At 44.8% G+C, this 19647-nt stretch overlaps 1 protein-coding gene across 2 annotated transcripts; it reads left to right on the forward strand.

Moving 5' to 3' along the window:
- The first annotated feature begins 1940 nt into the window (after positions 1-1940).
- LOC140467257 (tubulin alpha chain, testis-specific-like) lies at positions 1941-10371 on the forward strand. Of its 2 annotated transcripts, XM_072563504.1 has the most exons (5): positions 1941-2094; positions 3769-3991; positions 5254-5402; positions 7736-8416; positions 9994-10371. In XM_072563504.1, the coding sequence occupies exons 1-5, from the start codon at positions 2092-2094 to the stop codon at positions 10285-10287; spliced, it is 1350 nt and encodes a 449-aa protein (XP_072419605.1). In that variant the 5' UTR covers positions 1941-2091; the 3' UTR covers positions 10288-10371. The 2 variants fall into 2 exon arrangements, with proteins under 2 accessions (XP_072419605.1, XP_072419606.1); XM_072563505.1 differs by lacking the exon at positions 1941-2094.
- The last annotated feature ends 9276 nt before the right edge of the window (positions 10372-19647 follow it).

The following is a 19647-nucleotide window of genomic DNA, read 5'->3' on the forward strand; positions in this document are numbered from 1 at the left end:
TTCTGACCCTTACAAAATACAAGTTATCTTCACACAACTGAAAACCAAAAATTCATTTACCTCTACTTTCAAACACATTTACAAATAATAATGATAATTGACTATAATCCTTTATCAGAACGTACTTTTATCAGCCTTTATTTTAGGGCCACATCTAATTTGTATGAAGTGCAATGGTTTGCATAGAGTGGTGTCAAACCTCACAAATGGAAACAAAATAATTTATTATAAGACTAAAATGAGCAACAAAAGAATATTTCAAATGATGTGGAAATTGACTTAAAACATAATAGATTGAATGAACTGTCAGGAAGTGATGTATTTTTGGCTAAAATGTAGCATTCTGAATTGTAAGTGTTCTCAGTACTGCGGAAAATATTAGAGAACAGATTCACTGGGTATTAAAGGCAGTTCCTTCTCGGCATTAAAGATCACAAGGTTTAGGTATTTGTAGTCAAACTGTCCAAACATATTATGACACAGCTTTGAAGAGGTGGGACTTGAAGCCTCAGAAGTAAGGACACTCCCTCTGCACCATGACAGCCACTGTTACAAGATTAAATTAGATTCCCTACAGTGTGGAAACAAGCCCTTCGGCCCAACAAGTCCACACCGACCTTCCAAAGAGAAACCCGCCCAGACCTATTTCCCTCTGACTAATGCACCTAACACTATGGGCAATTTAGCATGGCCAATTCACCTGACCTGCACATTTTTGGATTGTGGGTGGAAACCGGAGCACCCGGAGGAAACCCACAGAGACACGGGGAGAATGTGCAAACTCCACACAAACAGTTGCCCTCGGCTGGAATTGAACCTGGGACCCTGGTGCTGTGAGGTAGCAGAGCTAACCACTGAGCCACCATGCCTATAAACTTCAATAGGGTTTTAACAGATCCAGCAACATTGGACACCTTCCTTTGCTGCTGTGGAAAGACTTGAGTATTCTGTTGTTCCTGAGAGTGAAACCATCAGGAGTTTTCAACTCCTGAGAGAGCCACCATGGTAGTAGAGAGAAGGGACTAGACAAAAGTGCATTTCCAAACAATTCTCAACAGCAATTCAAGCAGAAGATATTGGTGTGATATCAACAGCTGCAAGGGCAGATGAAGGCTGAAGCAGTAGGAGGATCTCCACCTGTTCAGATTTGATTGCCACTGGAGCAGGATCTACCATCAAGGACCATGTGTCTGCTGATGCGCAATAGCATTCCCATGTTAAAAGATGTCTCACACAGGGCACCAACCTAGAACATCAAGACCCTTGAGAAGTACCATCAGCTGTTTGAGACAAATTCTCCACATCAGCTGGGAGGACAAGTGTACTAACATCAATGTCCATGAAGCTGCCAAGGGCACTGGCATCAAGGCCATAGTCATCCAAAACCAGGTCCACTGGCCACATGTTTAGGATGCCAAGAGTTCTGACTACCAAAGCAAATCTTCACCCAGTTCAAGAAAGGCACTTGAATGGGAGAAGGACATATGAAGCATTTCAAACACTTCTTTTGAAAGCTTCCCTCAGGAAACGGCACATCAGCGTGAATGAGTGGGAGACCCTTGTTCAGTAGAAACTGACTGGGAGGAGCCTCCTGGAACATCAGCCGGCTACAAGAAGTGTGGAAAAGGAACTGAAGAAAGGAATGCCAGTGAACTCAAAGCCAATGTCTAACCCATCTCCTGCAACGCCTGTCTAGTTCTGATCAGCTGGCACAAATCCGCAAAATCCATGACCGGTGACACGGAATTTCCCGGGTGGATAATTCTTCTCCTTAACCGGTAGTAATGGGCTCGGCACACAACGGAAAGGATAGTGGGACTTCAGAGAGAATCCCGTGGAGACCCGTTGGGATTTTGTCTGGTATGAGTAAGGACAAATTTCCTCTAAAGAATTGAGGCTTCTTTGACAGGCTCTTCCCCACAGGATGCCCGGGATCGGTGTGATGGACAGAGAGAGAGAGAGAGAGTCTTACCTTCTTTGCCCCCGGCTCTCTGGATGGTGCGGAAACCCCGCCCGCAGCCGCTCCCGATTTAACGGAGGGCGGGCGGCTTTTCCGATTGCAGTAGCTGGGAGAGGGAAGCGGCTGGAAGGATGGTAAGTTCAGGAGCCTGGGGTGGGTGGGCGTGGGGGGCAGGGGGGATCCCGGTGGGAGTGGGGTCCTAGAGAGGGATCCGGAAGGAGTGGGGTCCTAGAGAGGGATCCGATGGGAGTGGGGTCCCGGAGAGGGATCCGGAGGGAGTGGGGTCCCGGAGAGGAATCCGGTGGGAGTGGGGTCCCGGAGAGGAATCCGGTGGGAGTGGGGTCCTAGAGAGGGATCCGGTGGGAGTGGGGTCCTAGAGAGGGATCCGGAGGGAGTGGGGTCCCGGAGAGGGATCCGATGGGAGTGGGGTCCTAGAGAGGGATGCGGAGGGAGTGGGGTCCCGGAGAGGGATCCGGAGGGAGTGGGGTCCCGGAGAGGGATCCGGAGGGAGTGGGGTCCCGGAGAGGGATCCGGTGGGAGTGGGGTCCCTGTCTGCCTCCTGCACAGCTGAAACTTGGGTCGGGTGTTTATAGAGAGCCATAAGTTGGCACAGTTTTCTGAGCAAAGCTACCCCCGTCTCGCTGTTGTTTGACTCTGGGACTTATTTCCTCATTGACAGGGCGCTGAGGTGATCAGTGGGACTCCTCTCTGGAGTGAGTGGAGCTTTTCCTGATTATATCTGTGTCCCCTCAGCAACTCCAACCTTGGCAACCTGGGAATGGTGCTGTGCTTGAATCCATCAGCCGTGGGCATTAGTCCAACCCCCAAAAAAGCCTTGACTAATTCACTTTTACGTCCAGTGTCGTGTACATCTATTCGAGACGTCTGCTTTAACTCATCCTGGCTAATAGAATAGCGAACAGTGAGATGACAGGCTACTTTCTCCCCAACCCCCACCCTGACCCTCCTCTCACTTATCTCTCCACCCTTCAGGCTCTCTGCCTTTATTCCTGATGAAGGGCTTTTGCCCGAAACGTCGATTTTACTGCTCCTCGGATGCTGCCTGAACTGCTGTGCTTTTCTAGCATCACTAATCCAGATTTTGGTTTCCAGCATCTGCAGTCATTGTTTTTACCTAGCTGACAGGCTGAGCCGGTTTGACAACTCCCTGCTCTCCCAACCCTCTCAGCCCATGTTAAGGTCTTGTTCACAATGTCTGGAGGGCTTCTCAGAACTCTGAGAAACCTGGAATTTGAAGCCTTTTTTAAATTTTTCTAAATTGCCTCCCTATGTTTTTAGCCCTGCTGCTGGTGTGAGAGGCAGTCAGCACACAGAGGGGAGAAGGCAAATTTATCCCTGAAAGCAATCTTACAAGATCTCAAATTCAGTGACACGCCTGGTTTCAGCCCCAAGTCAGTTTGAGGAGTGGTTTACAGTCAGCCTGTTGGCTCAACCTGGCTTTAGAGCAGGGAGAATCCAATTCTTGTTGTTACACGTTGAGACATGTTAATCATATTGAACAGATAATGGCTTCTGAAGCAAATTACTGCAGGTGCTGGAACCTATACTGGAAAAAATACTGGAAATGCTAGAGATCACAGGCAATGTCCATGGAGAGAAAGCAAGCTAATCTTTTGAGCCTAGATGAAGAGTCATCAGACCTCTGATGAAGAGTCAACTAGACTCGAAACGTTAGCTTGCTTTCTCTCTGGCTGTTTTATTGCAGGATGGGATTGTGGAGGGTATATGTTAATGAGGGGTACTGAGGATGCACTAACCACTTCATGTTTTCTCTGCCCTTCCTTCAGAGAGAGTGTATCTCTGTCCACGTGGGCCAGGCTGGAGTCCAGATTGGCAATGCATGTTGGGAATTGTACTGCCTTGAGCATGGAATCCAGCCAGATGGGATCATGCCTAGCAGTAAGATCGCTGATTGGGATAATGACTCCTTCAATACCTTCTTCAATGAAACAGGAGCAGGAAAACACGTCCCCCGTGCTGTCTTTGTAGACCTGGAGCCTTCAGTGATAGGTAAGGAATGAGGAAGGTTAGTGGTAAACTGTGGTGGTGGGAAGATGTCCTGAGACTTATCTTTGTCTGTTAATGAAGATCTAATGCTTTTGAACAGAACTGTCTGTAAGGTCAAACCTCCTTTTCTGGGTACCATGCAGACCACTCCACAGTGGTCCACAGGTCAATGCCTGTTCCTGTTCGACCAGGTGAAGAATTAGGACAGAAACACAAACAGAAATGGCTGGAAAAGCTCAGCAGTCTGGCAGAATCTGGAGAGAGGATTCCGAGTTAATATTTCAGGTTGAGTGACCCTTCCTTAGTTCTGAACAATTAGAGTTTGATTTGCCATGTTTCAAAGAAGCCTTCTGTTTATCTCCTGGGCATAATCCATCAATCAGCTGTCCACAGCAATGGGAGCTGGAGGCTGGGTCAGTGTATAGAGGAATAGGGGCTCTAGAGGAATTAAGGGCTACGGGGAGAACACTGGTAAGTGGAGCTGAAATGCGCATCAGCCATGATTGAATGGCGGAGTGGACTCGATGGGCTGAATGGCCTTACTTCCACTCCTATGCCTTATGGTCTTATGGAACATTTTGGGATCACGCAGTCCGGTTTTTTAAGTGATCCCAGGCTATGGTAAAGGGGTGGCTTTAAATTAGATTAGATTAGATTCCCTACAGTATGGAAACAGGCCCTTCGGCCCAGCAAGTCCACACCGACCCTCCGAAGAGTAACCCACCCATTTCCCTCTGACTAATACACCTAACACTATGGGCAATTTAGTATGGCCAATTCACCTGACCTGCATATCTTTGGACTGTGGGAGGAAAAAGTGAGGACTGCAGATGCTGGAGATCAGAGCTTAAAAATGTGTTGCTGGAAAAGCGCAGCAGGTCGGGCAGCATCCAAGGAGCAGGAGAATCGACGTTTCGGGCATAAGCCCTTCTTCAGGACTGTGGGAGGAAACCAGAGCACCTGGCTTGTGCTTGCTTTTTTTTTAGTATTATACAGTTATAGCAAGAATTTGTATTCAAAATCCTTCACAATAATCCTAATATTATTTTTGTTTGTCTTCCTAATTGCTTGATGTGCCTGTATATTAACTTTTTTGATTTATGTGTGAGGACATTCAATAAAGAAATTACAATCTTCTATTATTCCTACCAGAGAGACTCAGTTCACATTTCCCTACTTGGGTCACTTTGTGCTCACTGGTGTTGCACAATCCTGTGTAGTGCTTCAATTTGTTGAGGATCCTTTGTTACCTTCTTCTCTTCTAGACCAGATCAGGACGGGGATTTACCGGCAGCTTTTTCATCCAGAACAATTGATCACAGGAAAGGAAGACGCTGCTAACAACTATGCCCGAGGACATTACACTGTGGGAAAAGAAATCATTGACATGGTCCTGGACCGTGTCCGAAAGTTGGTTAGTATTGGGATGGGGAGTGCAAGGAAGTGTCACATGAACAAGTCAGCACATGTTAGGCTCTTGACCTGTTTGCAGCTCTTCATCTCCAATTAAGGATTGTGTCCTTTCCTTGGTCATCAGATGTTCCATTGTACTACATTTGGCATCATATTGTGCTCTCCTTCAGTCCTTGTCACAATTTCCTATGTTGTTCTCTCAATTCTTTACTCGGGATGGCTGGAATCACCCTTCATGTCAGAGCATACTTAGCACAGATCAATGTGGATCTGTCACATCTCTCTCCCTGCGACAGACTATTTGTTGGACCATAGTGTGGTTAATATTGAACAGCTGAATATCTTGTTTCTTTTCACGTAAACAGCCCCCAGCAGGACCAATTTTCAAGTGATGAGCCTAGCTATGACTTTCTATGAAAATGCTTTATTAGCAGAAATCTACAGACTATGTTTGGACAATATTGGACCAATAATAGAGAATAAATTAACATAATTTTATAAATTATGTTCTGGGACATACAGTAATGTGTGCCATCCACTAGTTGCACTGTTTCTTTGACAGTACCTTCCAAATCCAGAACCTCTATCACCTAGAATGACAAGGACAACAAGTACATGGGGAAACTACCGACTCATGATATATATAAATGGCCTGAATGAGGGAACCAAATGCATCATTTCAAAATTTGCTGACAATATAGTCCTGGGTGAGATTGTGAGGGATAAGGAGGAAGCAAAGAAACTTCAAGGTGATTTAGACAAGTTGAATGAGTATGCAAACCACATAACAAATGCAGTGCAACATGACTAAATGTGAAGTTATACACGTGAACAACAGTAAGGAAGAGTGTTACTTTTAAGAGTGACATATTGGGGAATGTGAATGTACAAAGGATCTGGTTGTTCTTGTGCACCAGTCAATGGAAATAGGCTAGCAGGTGCAGCAAATAATTAGGAAGGCAAATGGTAAATACACTTTAAATATAAGAGGATTTGTGTTCATGTCTTACTCCAGTTACAGAAAACCTTGGTGAGACCACACTTGGAGTACTGCATGCATTTTTGCCTGCAGAACCTAAGAGAAGACATACTTGCAGTAGAGAGTGTGTAGTGGTGTTTCACTGGGCTGAAACTAGGATTGGCAGGAATGTCCTATCAGGAAAGATTGGTTTAACTTGGGCTGTATTCACTAGAGCTGAAAATGCGTTGCTGGAAAAGTGCAGCAGGTCAGGCAGCATCCAAGGAGCAGGAGAATCGACGTTTCGGGCATGAGCCCTTCTTCAGGAATGAGGAAGAAGGGCTCATGCCCGAAACATCGATTCTCCTGCTCCTTAGATGCTGCCTGACCTGCTGCACTTTTCCAGCAACACATTTTCAGCTCTGATCTCCAGCATCCGCAGTCCTCACTTTCTCCTGTATTCACTAGAATTTAGATGGATGAGGGGGGAATCTGATTGAAACCTACACAATTCTAATAGGGTTAGACAGACTAAATGCAGAGAGGATGTTTTCCCTGGTTTGGAGTCTAGAAGCAGGGATCACAGAGTCAGGATTTGGGCAGGCCATTTAGGGCTGACAAAAAGGAGAAACTTCTTCACTCAAAGGGTCGTGAACCTGTGATGTTCACTATCACAGAAGGCTGTGGAAGTGAAGTTGCTGGATATATTCAAGAAAGAGATAGATATATTTTCAGATTTTAAAAGCTTCAAGGAATGTGGGCAGAAATTGGGATTGTGACATTGAGGTAGAGAATGAGACAATCATATTGGATGATGAAGCATGCTCAAAAGGCTGAATGGCCTACTCCTCCTCCCAGTTTCAATATTTCTAAGTTTATCCTCCAGCCTTTTTAAAAAAACAACTGATATAGGATGACACAGAATGTTGCCAAGGCATCCTTTGAAGTTGTGTAAACAGCACCCGCTCAAACTGAAAAATCTGCCTTCAGTTGATGCAGTCCCAGAAGATACACCCAGCACACTGTGGCCTTTGAGCAATGGGCCTTTCAATTAAAGAAAAATACAAGATAATTAAATGAAGAACTGCAGCTTTGACTATTGTGTATGTTATATAATTGGTTTAGCATTGGAATTTAAGAAATCAAAAATCTAATTGGTTAGTGATGATATCATTCTAAATGCTGATCTGTCAGCTTCAAATTCATGACACAGGAAATATGTGAAATTCACAAGATTTTCAACACTGTGAGAATTGGTAGAAGTGAAGTGTAGTGGGAGTCACTGTTTGTTTTTTGTTTCCTTCTGGCTGGTGGGAATACTTTGCAATGCTAAATGTTCACATTGACTGACTAAACCTTTTTCTTTGCCTTTCCAGTCGGATCAATGCACTGGCCTCCAGGGTTTCCTAATATTCCACAGTTTTGGGGGAGGCACAGGCTCTGGCTTCACCTCTCTGTTGATGGAGCGTTTGTCTGTCAACTATGGGAAGAAATCCAAGCTGGAATTTGCTGTTTATCCAGCCCCGCAGGTTTCCACTGCAGTGGTCGAACCATACAACTCTATCCTCACCACTCACACTACCTTGGAACACTCTGACTGTGCTTTCATGGTGGATAATGAAGCAATTTATGATATCTGTCGTCGGAACCTAGATATAGAACGTCCCACATACACTAATCTCAACCGGCTGATTGGCCAGATTGTGTCCTCAATAACGGCTTCATTGCGCTTTGATGGGGCTTTGAACATAGACCTGACAGAGTTCCAGACCAATCTGGTCCCTTACCCTCGTATTCACTTTCCATTGGTCACCTATGCACCCATCATTTCTGCTGAGAAGGCCTCTCATGAGCAGTTATCTGTGTCGGAAATCACCAATGCTTGCTTTGAGCCTTGCAACCAGATGGTTAAATGTGACCCCCGCCATGGCAAGTACATGGCATGCTGCATGCTGTACCGAGGAGATGTGGTGCCCAAGGATGTCAATGCTGCCATCGCCACCATCAAGAGCAAGCGCTCGATCCAATTTGTGGACTGGTGCCCCACTGGGTTCAAGGTGAGTGGCTTCACTCAAAGGAATCACTGAATTGTATTCTTGCTGAAGCTGAATATAAACCTGACTGGGTCAATGTAGCTCTAATTAGACTAGAATTGCAGATCTTTCCACATCTGACAGCAATTTACCTGTACCTCCACAATGTCACATACTGTATCTGTTGCACCCAATGTGGTCTCCTCTACATTGGGAAGACAGGATGCCAACTTGTGGATCATTTCAGAGAACATCTCTGGGATATCTGCACCAACCAATTCCACCACCCCATGGCTGAACACTTCAATTCCCCCTCCCACTCCTCCAGGACATGCAGGTCCTGGGTCTCCTCCATCACCAAATCCTAACCACCCGACGCCTGGAGGAAGAACGCCCCCTTGCGACCCTGCAACCACACGGAATTAATGTGGATTTCACCAGTTTATTCATTTCTCCTCCCCCCACCCTATCCCAGTCCCAAGCCTCCAACTCTGCACTGCCCTCTTGACCTGTCCATGATCTTTCCCACCTATCCGCTCCACCCTCCTCTCCGACCTTCTCCCCCACCTTCATCTACCTATCATATTCCCAGCTACCTTCCCCCCCAGCCCCACCCCCCTCCCATTTATCTCTCAGCCCCCCAGCCCACACGCCTCATTCCTGATGAAACGATTCTCCTGCTCCTCAGATGCTGCCTGACCTGCTATGCTTTTCCAGCACCGCACTCTCGACTCTGATCTCCAGCATCTGCATTCCTTGCTTTCTCCTGGAATTGCATATTAGTAAAGTGTCTGTAAAGTGTAAAGGACCCAGTCTGGATGGCCAAGACTCCAGTAAGGTACTGGCAAATAATCCAGTGAATGAGAGATCAAATCCCACAGTAGTTTTTTGATAGTCTGGAAGTACAATGTCGGGATCATCAAGTTGTCAGATTTATCATAACTACTCAACAAATGTCTCAGAGGTGTAACTATAGTCCCACAGAGATTGAAACCTATGTGCCCTCCAACTGGCAAAGTCACAGGACAATAAATGCCAGTGACTGCCGTAACCTGAATGAAAGACTGGAGTTCAGGTGGGTGCTGCCTGTTGACTTTCAGTATCTGGTTTGTTGTAGATTGTACAATCCCAATTCTATTTATTCCTGACAGCCCCTTAAACCAAATGTGCAAGCCGATGTACCTCTTTTCTAATTTCTTGGAGAAAGATATCTGGTGACAAAATTGGTTAATAAAGGAGTCATTATTGAGCATGTTAATGATTAGTCATTCACTCAAACTGGATGTAAAATTTTAAAAAATGATATTTATACAAGGCTGTTGTATGAAGAACCTTAACTCTTCATGTTCGCTTATGTTGTTAATTTTGAATTTACTCGTGCTGTTTATTGCAATCAGCTCAATACCCTGAATGACAGACCTCTACCCTGATGACTAACACCATTCTGTTTTGTTGTTGCTGTATTTTAATCTAAAACAATAGTAGAGTGTACTACACATTACTGTATGTATTTGGCCTTTTCTGTGTGATGAATTGCTATTGGTGTTAGTTTTATCTAATAATACTTTCCTTTTCTCTCCCTCGCTCTCTCTCGTTGTCAGGTTGGGATCAATTACCAGCCTCCCACTGTAGTGCCTGAGGGGGACCTAGCCAAAGTTCAACGTGCTGTTTGTATGCTGAGTAACACAACTGCCATTTCTGAGGCCTGGTGTCGCCTGGATCACAAGTTTGACCTGATGTATGCCAAGCGTGCATTTGTCCATTGGTTCGTGGGTGAAGGGATGGAAGAGGGAGAGTTCTCAGAGGCACGCGAAGACCTGGCTGCTTTGGAGAAGGATTATGAGGAGGTTGGAGCAGACTCTCTGGAGGATGAAATGGATGATGAGGAATATTGAAAGCCACATTCCAGAATTCATAGATTTGCTGTGTTGCATTACCTGTACAACATAAAATTTCTAATAAATAAAACCTGAAAACAATTTTCTTTGTGTTTTAATGGATGAGATTAGACTAATATCCTGCATGTCCTGGATAAAGTCCTATAGAGGGAGGTGATGACCATGTGGTATTCTCATGAATACCAGAAACTCAGCTAACCTTTATTCCTGATGAAGGGCTTTTGCCCGAAACGTTGATTTCGCTGCTCGTTGGATGCTGCCTGAACTGCTGTGCTCTTCCAGCACCACTAATCCAGTATAATGTTCTGAGGACCCAGGTTCAAAACCAGCCACAGTAGAGGTGGAATTTGAATTCAATAAAAAAATCTGGAATTAAGGATCTACTGAGGACCATGAAACCATTGTCAACAGTTGGAAAAACCCATCTGGCTCACTAATATCCTTAAGGGAAGGAAATCTACCATCTTCCTAAAGCAATGGGTTGACTCTCAACTGCCCTCTGACATGGGCTAGCCAACCACTAAATTCAAGTGCAACCAGGGATGGGTAATAAGTGCTGGTCAGCCAGCGACACCCACGTCGCACAAGTGAATAAATAAAAAAAGTGCCATTTTGCCCATTATTTTAATGACTAATGTTTGGCGAGGTTGTCCTAGAATTGTGTAACCTTCTCAAGCCATCAGAACATCCTTTTCATGCCCTTGAATTATTTCACAGAATTATTGGCTAATACAGGACAGAAAGAAACCATGTGTCTTTACTGATCTTTTGAAACAATATCTAATTGATCCTTCTCTCAAATCCCTGCTTCCTTCAGATCATAAATTGCTGCACAAAAAATACATGACCTGTGCTGCTTCTGATTCTTTGGAAAGTCATTTTAAATATATCCTCTAGTTATCCAAACCTGTCACTGAAAATATTATTTTCTTATTTGCTACCATTTAACTCATGATTTTTGAGCACTTATTAATTTCCTCCTCTGTCTTCTCTACCCCAAGAGAACCTTCCACATTCTCTGCTCTTTCTTGGTAAGTCCTGCATATTTAATACCAACATGATACATTTGTACATACCCTCAATAGCCTTGACAAGCTTTCTGAAGTTGCCACAAAAAACTTTGCTGGCCAACCATGCTTTACAAACATTTAGCATAACTTCAGAAAGTGTAGGAAAAACTCAACAGGGTCTGACAGTATTTATGTAGAGAGAAACAATTGATATTTCTAATCCAATACAACTTTTAATCAGAAACTCCTTGGTTTTGTACTCAGTAAGGTTTCATGGGGTCCACAATCAATGCTGAGGACTCCCAGAGCACTCTGTCTTGACTATGTTCCAGATGGAAGATGTCCTTCCCAAAGGGCATGGGTGAACTAGATGGGTTTCACCACAATGCAATGGTTTCATGATCATCATTACTGAGACTAACTTTGTATTCCTGATTTCTTAATTATATTTCAATTCCCTCTGCGCTGTGATGCCATTTGAACTCTGCCTTTAAGGTATTAGTCCAGGACTCTTGATTATTAGTTCCATAACATCAGGTAGGTTACCATTCCTTTTATTTAGAACATCTTCAAACACCTTGATATTCAGTAATTTTTGAAAAGTATCAAGGATGAACTTTTCAACAAATTAATTTTGCTGCTAGAGTTATTTTGTGCATCTTCTGATTAAATAAGCAGCTGGATATTACAATATCAGACCTTCAAGGGCACCTGTGGCACAATGGTCATGTCCCTACCTCTAGCCAGGAGGCCTGGGTTCAAATCCTACCTGCTCCAGAGGTATGTAAGATCGTCTTTGAACAGGTTGAACAGAAAAATATGTATAAATATGTATAAAAAATATGTACAAAAAAAAACAGAAAAATCTTATTTTAGATTTAAACACAGAGTCACACCTTTTGTTGATACATTTAATTTGTCACACAGTTAGACATTCACTATTCTTTGACACAGTTACACCTATACTGTACTGTTACCCTAGATGGATTTACTGGGCCCTGTTTCTCTGTTCCTCAGCAAGAAGGATTTGCTTTGGTCTTTCCACCAGTATAATGCTTACATTCATTGTATAAATCCAACAAGCTCATCACACTCTACAATGATAAGGCATTCCTTTGTAAATAAGTTATATACGCAGTATTAATTTTGCAGTGTACACATTAATATATTTTAGTACTGGCATTTTCCTGTTGAATCAACTTCTTACAGATGAGACATTAAACAGACAAAGATCCATTGCACTTTTTAGAGCAATTCTGGAGCTTTTCCCTAATGTCCTAATCAATATTTATTTGTCTAAATTAGATTGTCTGTTCATTATACAATGCTGTTTGAGGGACCATGTTCTGTGCAAATTGGTTCCTACATTTCCTACATTTTCTAACAGTGACTACATTTGGAAAAGGTAATTCACAGACAATGGATTGTTTTGTGATGTCTTGAAGTTATAAAAAGTATTACAGAAATATAAGTTGAGAGTGTGGTGCTGGAAAAGCACAGCAGGTTAGGCAGCATCCAAGGAGCAGGAGAATCAACATTTCAGGCATAAGCCCTTCATTAGGATTCTCCTGATCTCCAGCATCTGTACACCTCACTTTCTCCTTATAGAAATATAAGTCTTCTACTTAACAGGACAACTGAGTTCCTGTCAGATGTTTCAACATAGCAAATATGATGTTCCTGTTAGTTACCTGAACAGTTACAGACAAGTAGTAACTGGGTCATGGAGACATGGAAGGGCCGGATCAGGGCTCCTGCCACCCTGGTCTTGTGGATGTACTAAATTGTTTAGAGTTTCTTGGGATGCTTCCTAATTGGCCACCTCATGGAAAGATTGTGAGTGTCATCCACCATGGCCACTTTCAGGAACCTGAAATTGCAGCCACTAATGACAGATTAGGGATAATCTGCTGAATGTGTCAATACAGACTGACCACGGATAATTCACCCTTACTCTTGAGCAAATTTCAACATGTCACACCAGCGTATTTGAAATAGGATGCCCATAAAAGAGCGAAGGCCAGTCTGCTGCTTGCTCACCCATCCCCATCTCCCTGACTAATGTTATGGTAATGTCAGGCAGCCTGCTTGATCTTGAGTCAATTGATTGTCACTTAAGGACCTGAGTTGATTAGATGATTAGATTACCTACAGTGTGGAAACAGGCCCTTCAGCCCAACAAGTCCACACCGACCCGCCGAAGAGCAACTCACCCAGACCCATTGCCCTACATTTACCCCTTCACCTAACATTACGGGCAATTTAGCGTGGCCAATTCACCTACCCTGCACACGTTTGGACTGTGGGAGGAAACCGGAGCACCCGGAGGAAACCCACACAGACACGGGGAGCATGTGCAAACTCCACGCAGACAGTTGCCTGAGGCGGGAATTGAACCTGTGTCTCTGGCACTGTGAGGCAGCAGTGCCACCATGCCGCCCACAACAGTTGTCTCTGCTTCGATTTTTCATTTGGCTGCAGTAGACAAAGAAATGGCGAGCACATTTCACTGCATGGGTTGCGTGGGCAGAAAAGGGAGTCCTGTGTGCATTGGGGGCAATCCCAAACATGAATCCCTCACCCACCTGAAGCCTCCTTGGCATAAATAGCAAAGTGTGGTGTGCATGTGATTGGTAGAGAGAAGCACGAGATAAAAGTCCTCTAATAATGTTTAGAGCTAGTATATCTCAGATTACCATGTAAACTACTATTTAGTGTGAACATGCAATCAGAGTTCTAAAGCAGACTAATCCTGAAGACAGTTCTTGACTTGCTTTCTCCTCAGTTTGTCTTGAACCTAAACTCCTAGATGGAGACATAAAACCCAGGTGACAAAAGATGGTGGCAGTAATGGGATCAACTGCCTACAAAATGGTGGCAGTATTGAAAGTCAAGAAGCAGATCTGAAATCCTTTGGAAAAGGGAGGAACCCAAAATACCACTTCTTAAAAATATTGTTGGTACAGTTTTCAGGCCAGCAGAGAATCAAAGGAACCACAAAGCTGAACAGTTGCTGAGAAGGATAAATATCTGAACAGAAAATTCCTGTGGAGAGAGCCACCAAAGACGTCTTGAGAAATTAAACACTCACTACCTTTTGTAATAAGAACCCATGGTGAAGATCAAAGGATTGCAGCTATGAGGTGGGCAACAACATCAGCTTCTGGATTAGTGGTGCTAGAAGAGCACAGCAGTTCAGGCAGCATCCGAGGAGCAGTAAAATCGACGTTTCGGGCAAAAGCCCTTCATCAGGAATAAAGGCAGAGAGCCTGAAGCGTGGAGAGATAAGCTAGAGGAGGGTGGGGGTGGGGAGAAAGTAGCTTCACTAATCCAGAATCTGGTTTCCAGCATCTGCAGTCATTGTTTTTACCTAACAACATCAGCTGACAATTATGACTTGTTAGTAAATCAAAGCCTTTTTTCTGCCACCCTCATAAAGTTGAAGGGGTTAAGAAAGTGGAAGGGTGATAGGAAGTAGCCAAGGTGAGGAATGGATAGCTGATAATATTCAAACTGAAGTATTTCCATTGTAAATAAACAGGGCCACATTTATTCAGAATGCTGGAAGTTGTGAGCAAAACCTGTGAGATTTACTAGAAAATGTAAAAAATGAGTCTGAAAAGGAAACTCAAATGGAAAATGTCATGGATCAAATTAAAGCTTTAACTATAACTAAGAGACCAGGGATGAACATAGTTGTGAGTGCAGGAGAGGTACTTAGGGTAGGTGAGAGCTATGAAGGGGTTTTCTCTAAAGGAAAAATAACCCATTTTGCTTCAAATAATGCAGTCACGTTCATATCATTACCTAAGGGTACAGGGCTACTCAAACTCTTTTATATAGGAACTTGGAGCAGGAGTAGGCCATTTGGCCCTTTTGAGCTGCTCTGCCTCCATTCAGTGTGATCATGGCTGATCCTTTATTGCAATGTCATTTTTTTTAGATTCCCTACAGTGTGGAAACAGGCCCTTCGGCCCAACCAGTCCACACTGACCCTCCGAAGAGTAACCCACACTGACCCATTTCCGTCCGACTAATGCACCTAACACTATGGTCAATTTAGCCTGGCCAATTCACCTGACCCGCACATCTTTGGACTGTGGGAGGAGACACGGGGAGAATGTGAAAACTCCACACAGACAGTCACCCGAGGCTGGAATTGAACCTGGGACCCTGGAGCTATGAGGCAGCAGTGCTAACCACTGAGCCACCTTGCCGCCCAATGTTCCCACTTTCTCCTGATACCTCATCATACCTTTAATATTTAATAATTTATCTAGTTCTTTCTTGAATGTATTCAGTAACTTGACCTTCAAAACCATCTGTGGGAGAGAATTCCACAAGGTCACTACCCTTTGAGTGAAAACTTTTTTCTCATATCAGCCCTTAATGGCCTACACTATCCTGTGACTGTGACCCTTGGTTCTAGATTTCCCAGCTGGGGAAAACATTCTTCCCGCATCGAGTGTGTCCAACTCTGTTAGAATTTTATATGTTTCAACCAGATCCCTTCTTGTTCTTCTAAAATCCAGAGTATTCAGATCCAGACGAACTAATCTCTCCCCACAGGACAATCCTGCATTCACCTATAATCAGCCTATTAAACATCCACTGCACTCCCTCCAAAGTAACTCTATTCTTTCTTAGGTAGGGAGTCATAGTCCTACAGCACAACGATAAGCCCTTTGGCCCAAACTGGCCCATGCTGATCAAAATGTCCATCAACTCTAACCCCATTTCCCTGCACTTGGCCCATATCCTTCTAACCCTTTCCTAACTATGTATTTGTCCAAATGCCTTTTAAATGTTGTTAATCTACCCACCTCAATTACTTCTGCTATGTAAAAAAAGTTGCCCAACAGGTTCTCTTTCATTCTTTCCCCTCTTAACCTTAAACTGATGCTCACTCGTCCTCGATTCCCCAACCCTGGGAAAAAGACTTTGTGCATTCACCCTATTCATGCCTCTCATGATCTTATACACTTCGATAAGATTCCCCCATCAGTCTCTTACACTCTTAAAAAAAAGGTGATAGTTTGTCCAACCTCTTTGTATAATTCAGACTCTTGAGTCCAGGCATAATCCTTGCAGATTTCTTTCACACCCTTTCCAGTTTAATAATATCCTTCCTATAGCAAGCTGAGCTGAAAATGTGTGGCTGGAAAAGCGCAGAAGGTCATGCAGCATCCAAGGAACAGGAGTATCGACATTTCGGGCATCAGCCCTTCTTTAGGAATGAGGAAAGTGTGTCCAGCAGGCTAAGATAAAAGGTAGGAAGGAGGGATTTGAGGGAGGGGCGTTGGGAATGCGATAGGTGGAGGGAGGTCAAGGTGAGGGTGATAGGCCGGAGTGGGGTGGGGGCGGAGAGGTCAGGAAGAAGATTGCAGGTTAGGAAGGCGGTGCTGAGTTCGAGGGATTTGACTGAGACAAGGTGGGGGGAGGGGAAATGAGGAAACTGGAGAAATCTGAGTTCATCCCTTGTGGTTGGAGGGTTCCCACGCGGAAGATGAGGTGCTCTTCCTCCAACCATCGTGTTGCCATGGTCTGGCGATGGAGGAGTCCAAGGACCTGCATGTCCTTGGTGGAGTGGGAGGGGAAGTTGAAGTGTTGGGCTACGGGGTGGTTGGGTTGGTTGGTCTGGGTGTCCCAGAGTGTTCTCTGAAACGTTCCGCAAGTAGGCGGCCTGTCTCCCCAATATAGAGGAGGCCACATCGGGTGCAGCGGATGCAATAGATGATGTGTGTGGAGGTGCAGGTGAATTTGTGGTGGATATGGAAGGATCCCTTGGGGCCTTGGAGGGAAGTAAGGGGGGAGGTGTGGGTGCAAGTTTTGCATTTCTTGCGGTTGCAGGGGAAGGTGCCGGGAGTGGAGGTTGGGGTGGTGGGGGGTGTGGACCTGACGAGGGAGTCACGGAGGGAGTGGTCTTTTCGGAACACTGTTAGGGGAGGGGAGGGAAATATATCCCTGGTAGTGGGGTCCGTTTGGAGGTGACGGAAATTACGACGCATGATACTCCATTTCTCGCTCCTCCGCACTCGCCACCAGGACAGAACCCCACTGGTCCTCACCTACCACCCCACCAACCTCCATATACATCGTATCATCCCTCGTCAGGTCCACACCTTCTACCAACCCAACCTCCACTCCCGGCACCTTCCCCTGCAACCGCAAGAAATGCAAAACTTGCGCCCACACCTCCCCCCTTACTTCCCTCCAAGGCCCCAAGGGATCCTTCCATATCCACCACAAATTCACCTGCACCTCCACACACATCATTTACTGCATCCGCTGCACCCGATGTGGCCTCCTCTATATTGGGGAGACAGGCCACCTACTTGCGGAACGTTTCAGAGAACACCTCTGGGACACCCGGACCAACCAATCCAACCACCCTGTGGCTCAACACTTCAACTCCCCCTCCCACTCTGCCAAGGACATGCAGGTCCTTGGACTCCTCCATCGCCAGACCATAGCAACACAACGGCTGGGGGAAGAACGCCTCATCTTCCACCTAGGAACCCTCCAACCACAAGGGATGAACTCAGATTTCTCCAGTTTCCTCATTTCCGCTCCCCCCACCTTGTCTCAGTCCCAACCCTCAGCACCATCTTCCTAACCTGCAATCTTCTTCCTGACCTCTCCGCCCCCACCCCCACTCCGGCCTATCACCCTCACCTTAACCACCTTCCACCTATCGCATTCCCAATGCTCCTCCCCCAAGTCCCCCCTCCCTATCTTTTATCTTAGCCTGCTTGGCACACCCTCCTCATTCCTGAAGAAGGGCTCATGCCCGAAACGTGGACTCTCCTGCTCCTTGGATGCTGCCTGACCTGCTGTGTTTTTCCAGCAACACATTTTCAGCTCTTCTTGCTTTCGAAAGGGTTCAGAAAAGACTTACAAGGATGTTTGCAGGGTTGGAGAGTTTGAGCTGTAGGGAGAGGATGAATAGGCTAGGGCTATTTTCCTTGGAGTGTCACAGGCTGAGAGGGTGACCTTATAGAAGTTTATAACATCATGAGGAACATGGATATGGTGAACAGTTATGGTCTTTTCTCCAGGGTAGGGGGGATCCAAAATTAGAGGGTAACTAGAGGTTTAGGTTGAGAGAGATAATATTTAAAAGGTACTTAAGGGGCAACGTTTTCCTGCAGAGGGCAGTGCGTGTATGGATTGAGCTGCCAGAGGAAGTGGTGGAGGTTGGTACTATTACAATATTTATAAGGCATCTGGATGGGTATATGAATAGTAAGGGTTTAGAGGTAAGTGGGCCAAATGTTGACAAATGGGACTGGGTCAGTTTAGGATTTCTAGTCAACAAAGACAAGTTGGACCGAAGGACCTGTTTCTGTACTATATGTCTCTATGGCTAAATTAGATTGCAGTAGGCTCTTGACTAAAAAGAACATAGGTAAAAACAATGACTGCAGATGCGCACACCAAAATGTTCTGAAGAAGGGACACTGGACCCAAACATTAATTCTGATTTCTCTCCACAAATGCTGTCAGACCCTGCTGTGCTTTTCCAACAATTTCTGTTTTTATTTCTAATTTCCAGCTTCCACAGTACTATGAATCTAAAGTTCTCTGGTCTGCTCATGCCCCTCGGATAATGATATTTACCATCCTTAAACATTCTAGCCAGAGCAATGTGTTAATTATTGACTGCCATCTGAAGTGGCCTAGCAAGCTGCTCAGTTGTATCAAATCACTACAGAAAAAAATAAAAGTTGATTGATCATTTGGCAATGGCATTAGAAATGACAGTTAATATTGGTCAAGAAACCCTGTAAAGTCCTCCTCATTCATCAGGTCACTTGTGCCACAATTAGGCAAGCTGTCCCACAAACTAGACAGGAAACTGCTTCACATTGTCATATTCATTGTACCACAATTTACAGCCAATATCCCCAGCTCCTCCATCACATTCCCCAGGTGTGTTCTTTGTTACAACCTGAATCAAATCAGCTTTTTTACCTCTACTTGCAAGACAGTTATAATTAAATTATCAAAACCACCCATAGTCAACCCAATGGTTCTTAAGAGTTTTTGAATAACTAAGTTCAGACACCCATTTTGTATTTAAGCGAAGACCTAACTATTTATAAAATACACAATAACTTTAGCAGAGAGAAAAGTAAACAAACAAGGGCAGCATGGTGGCTAAGCACTGCTTAGCACTGCTGCCTCACAGCACCAGGGACCTGGGTTCAATTACACCCTCAGGCAACTGTCTGCATGGAGTTTGCATGTTCTTCCCATGTCTGCGTGGGTTTCTGTTGGATGCTCTAGTTTCCTCCCACAGTGCAAAGATATGCATGTTACTTGAATTGGCCATGCTAAAGTGTCC

The sequence above is a fragment of the Chiloscyllium punctatum genome, chromosome 45 (genome assembly GCF_047496795.1).
Source record: "Chiloscyllium punctatum isolate Juve2018m chromosome 45, sChiPun1.3, whole genome shotgun sequence".
In the NCBI taxonomy this organism is placed as follows: Eukaryota; Metazoa; Chordata; class Chondrichthyes; order Orectolobiformes; family Hemiscylliidae; genus Chiloscyllium; species Chiloscyllium punctatum.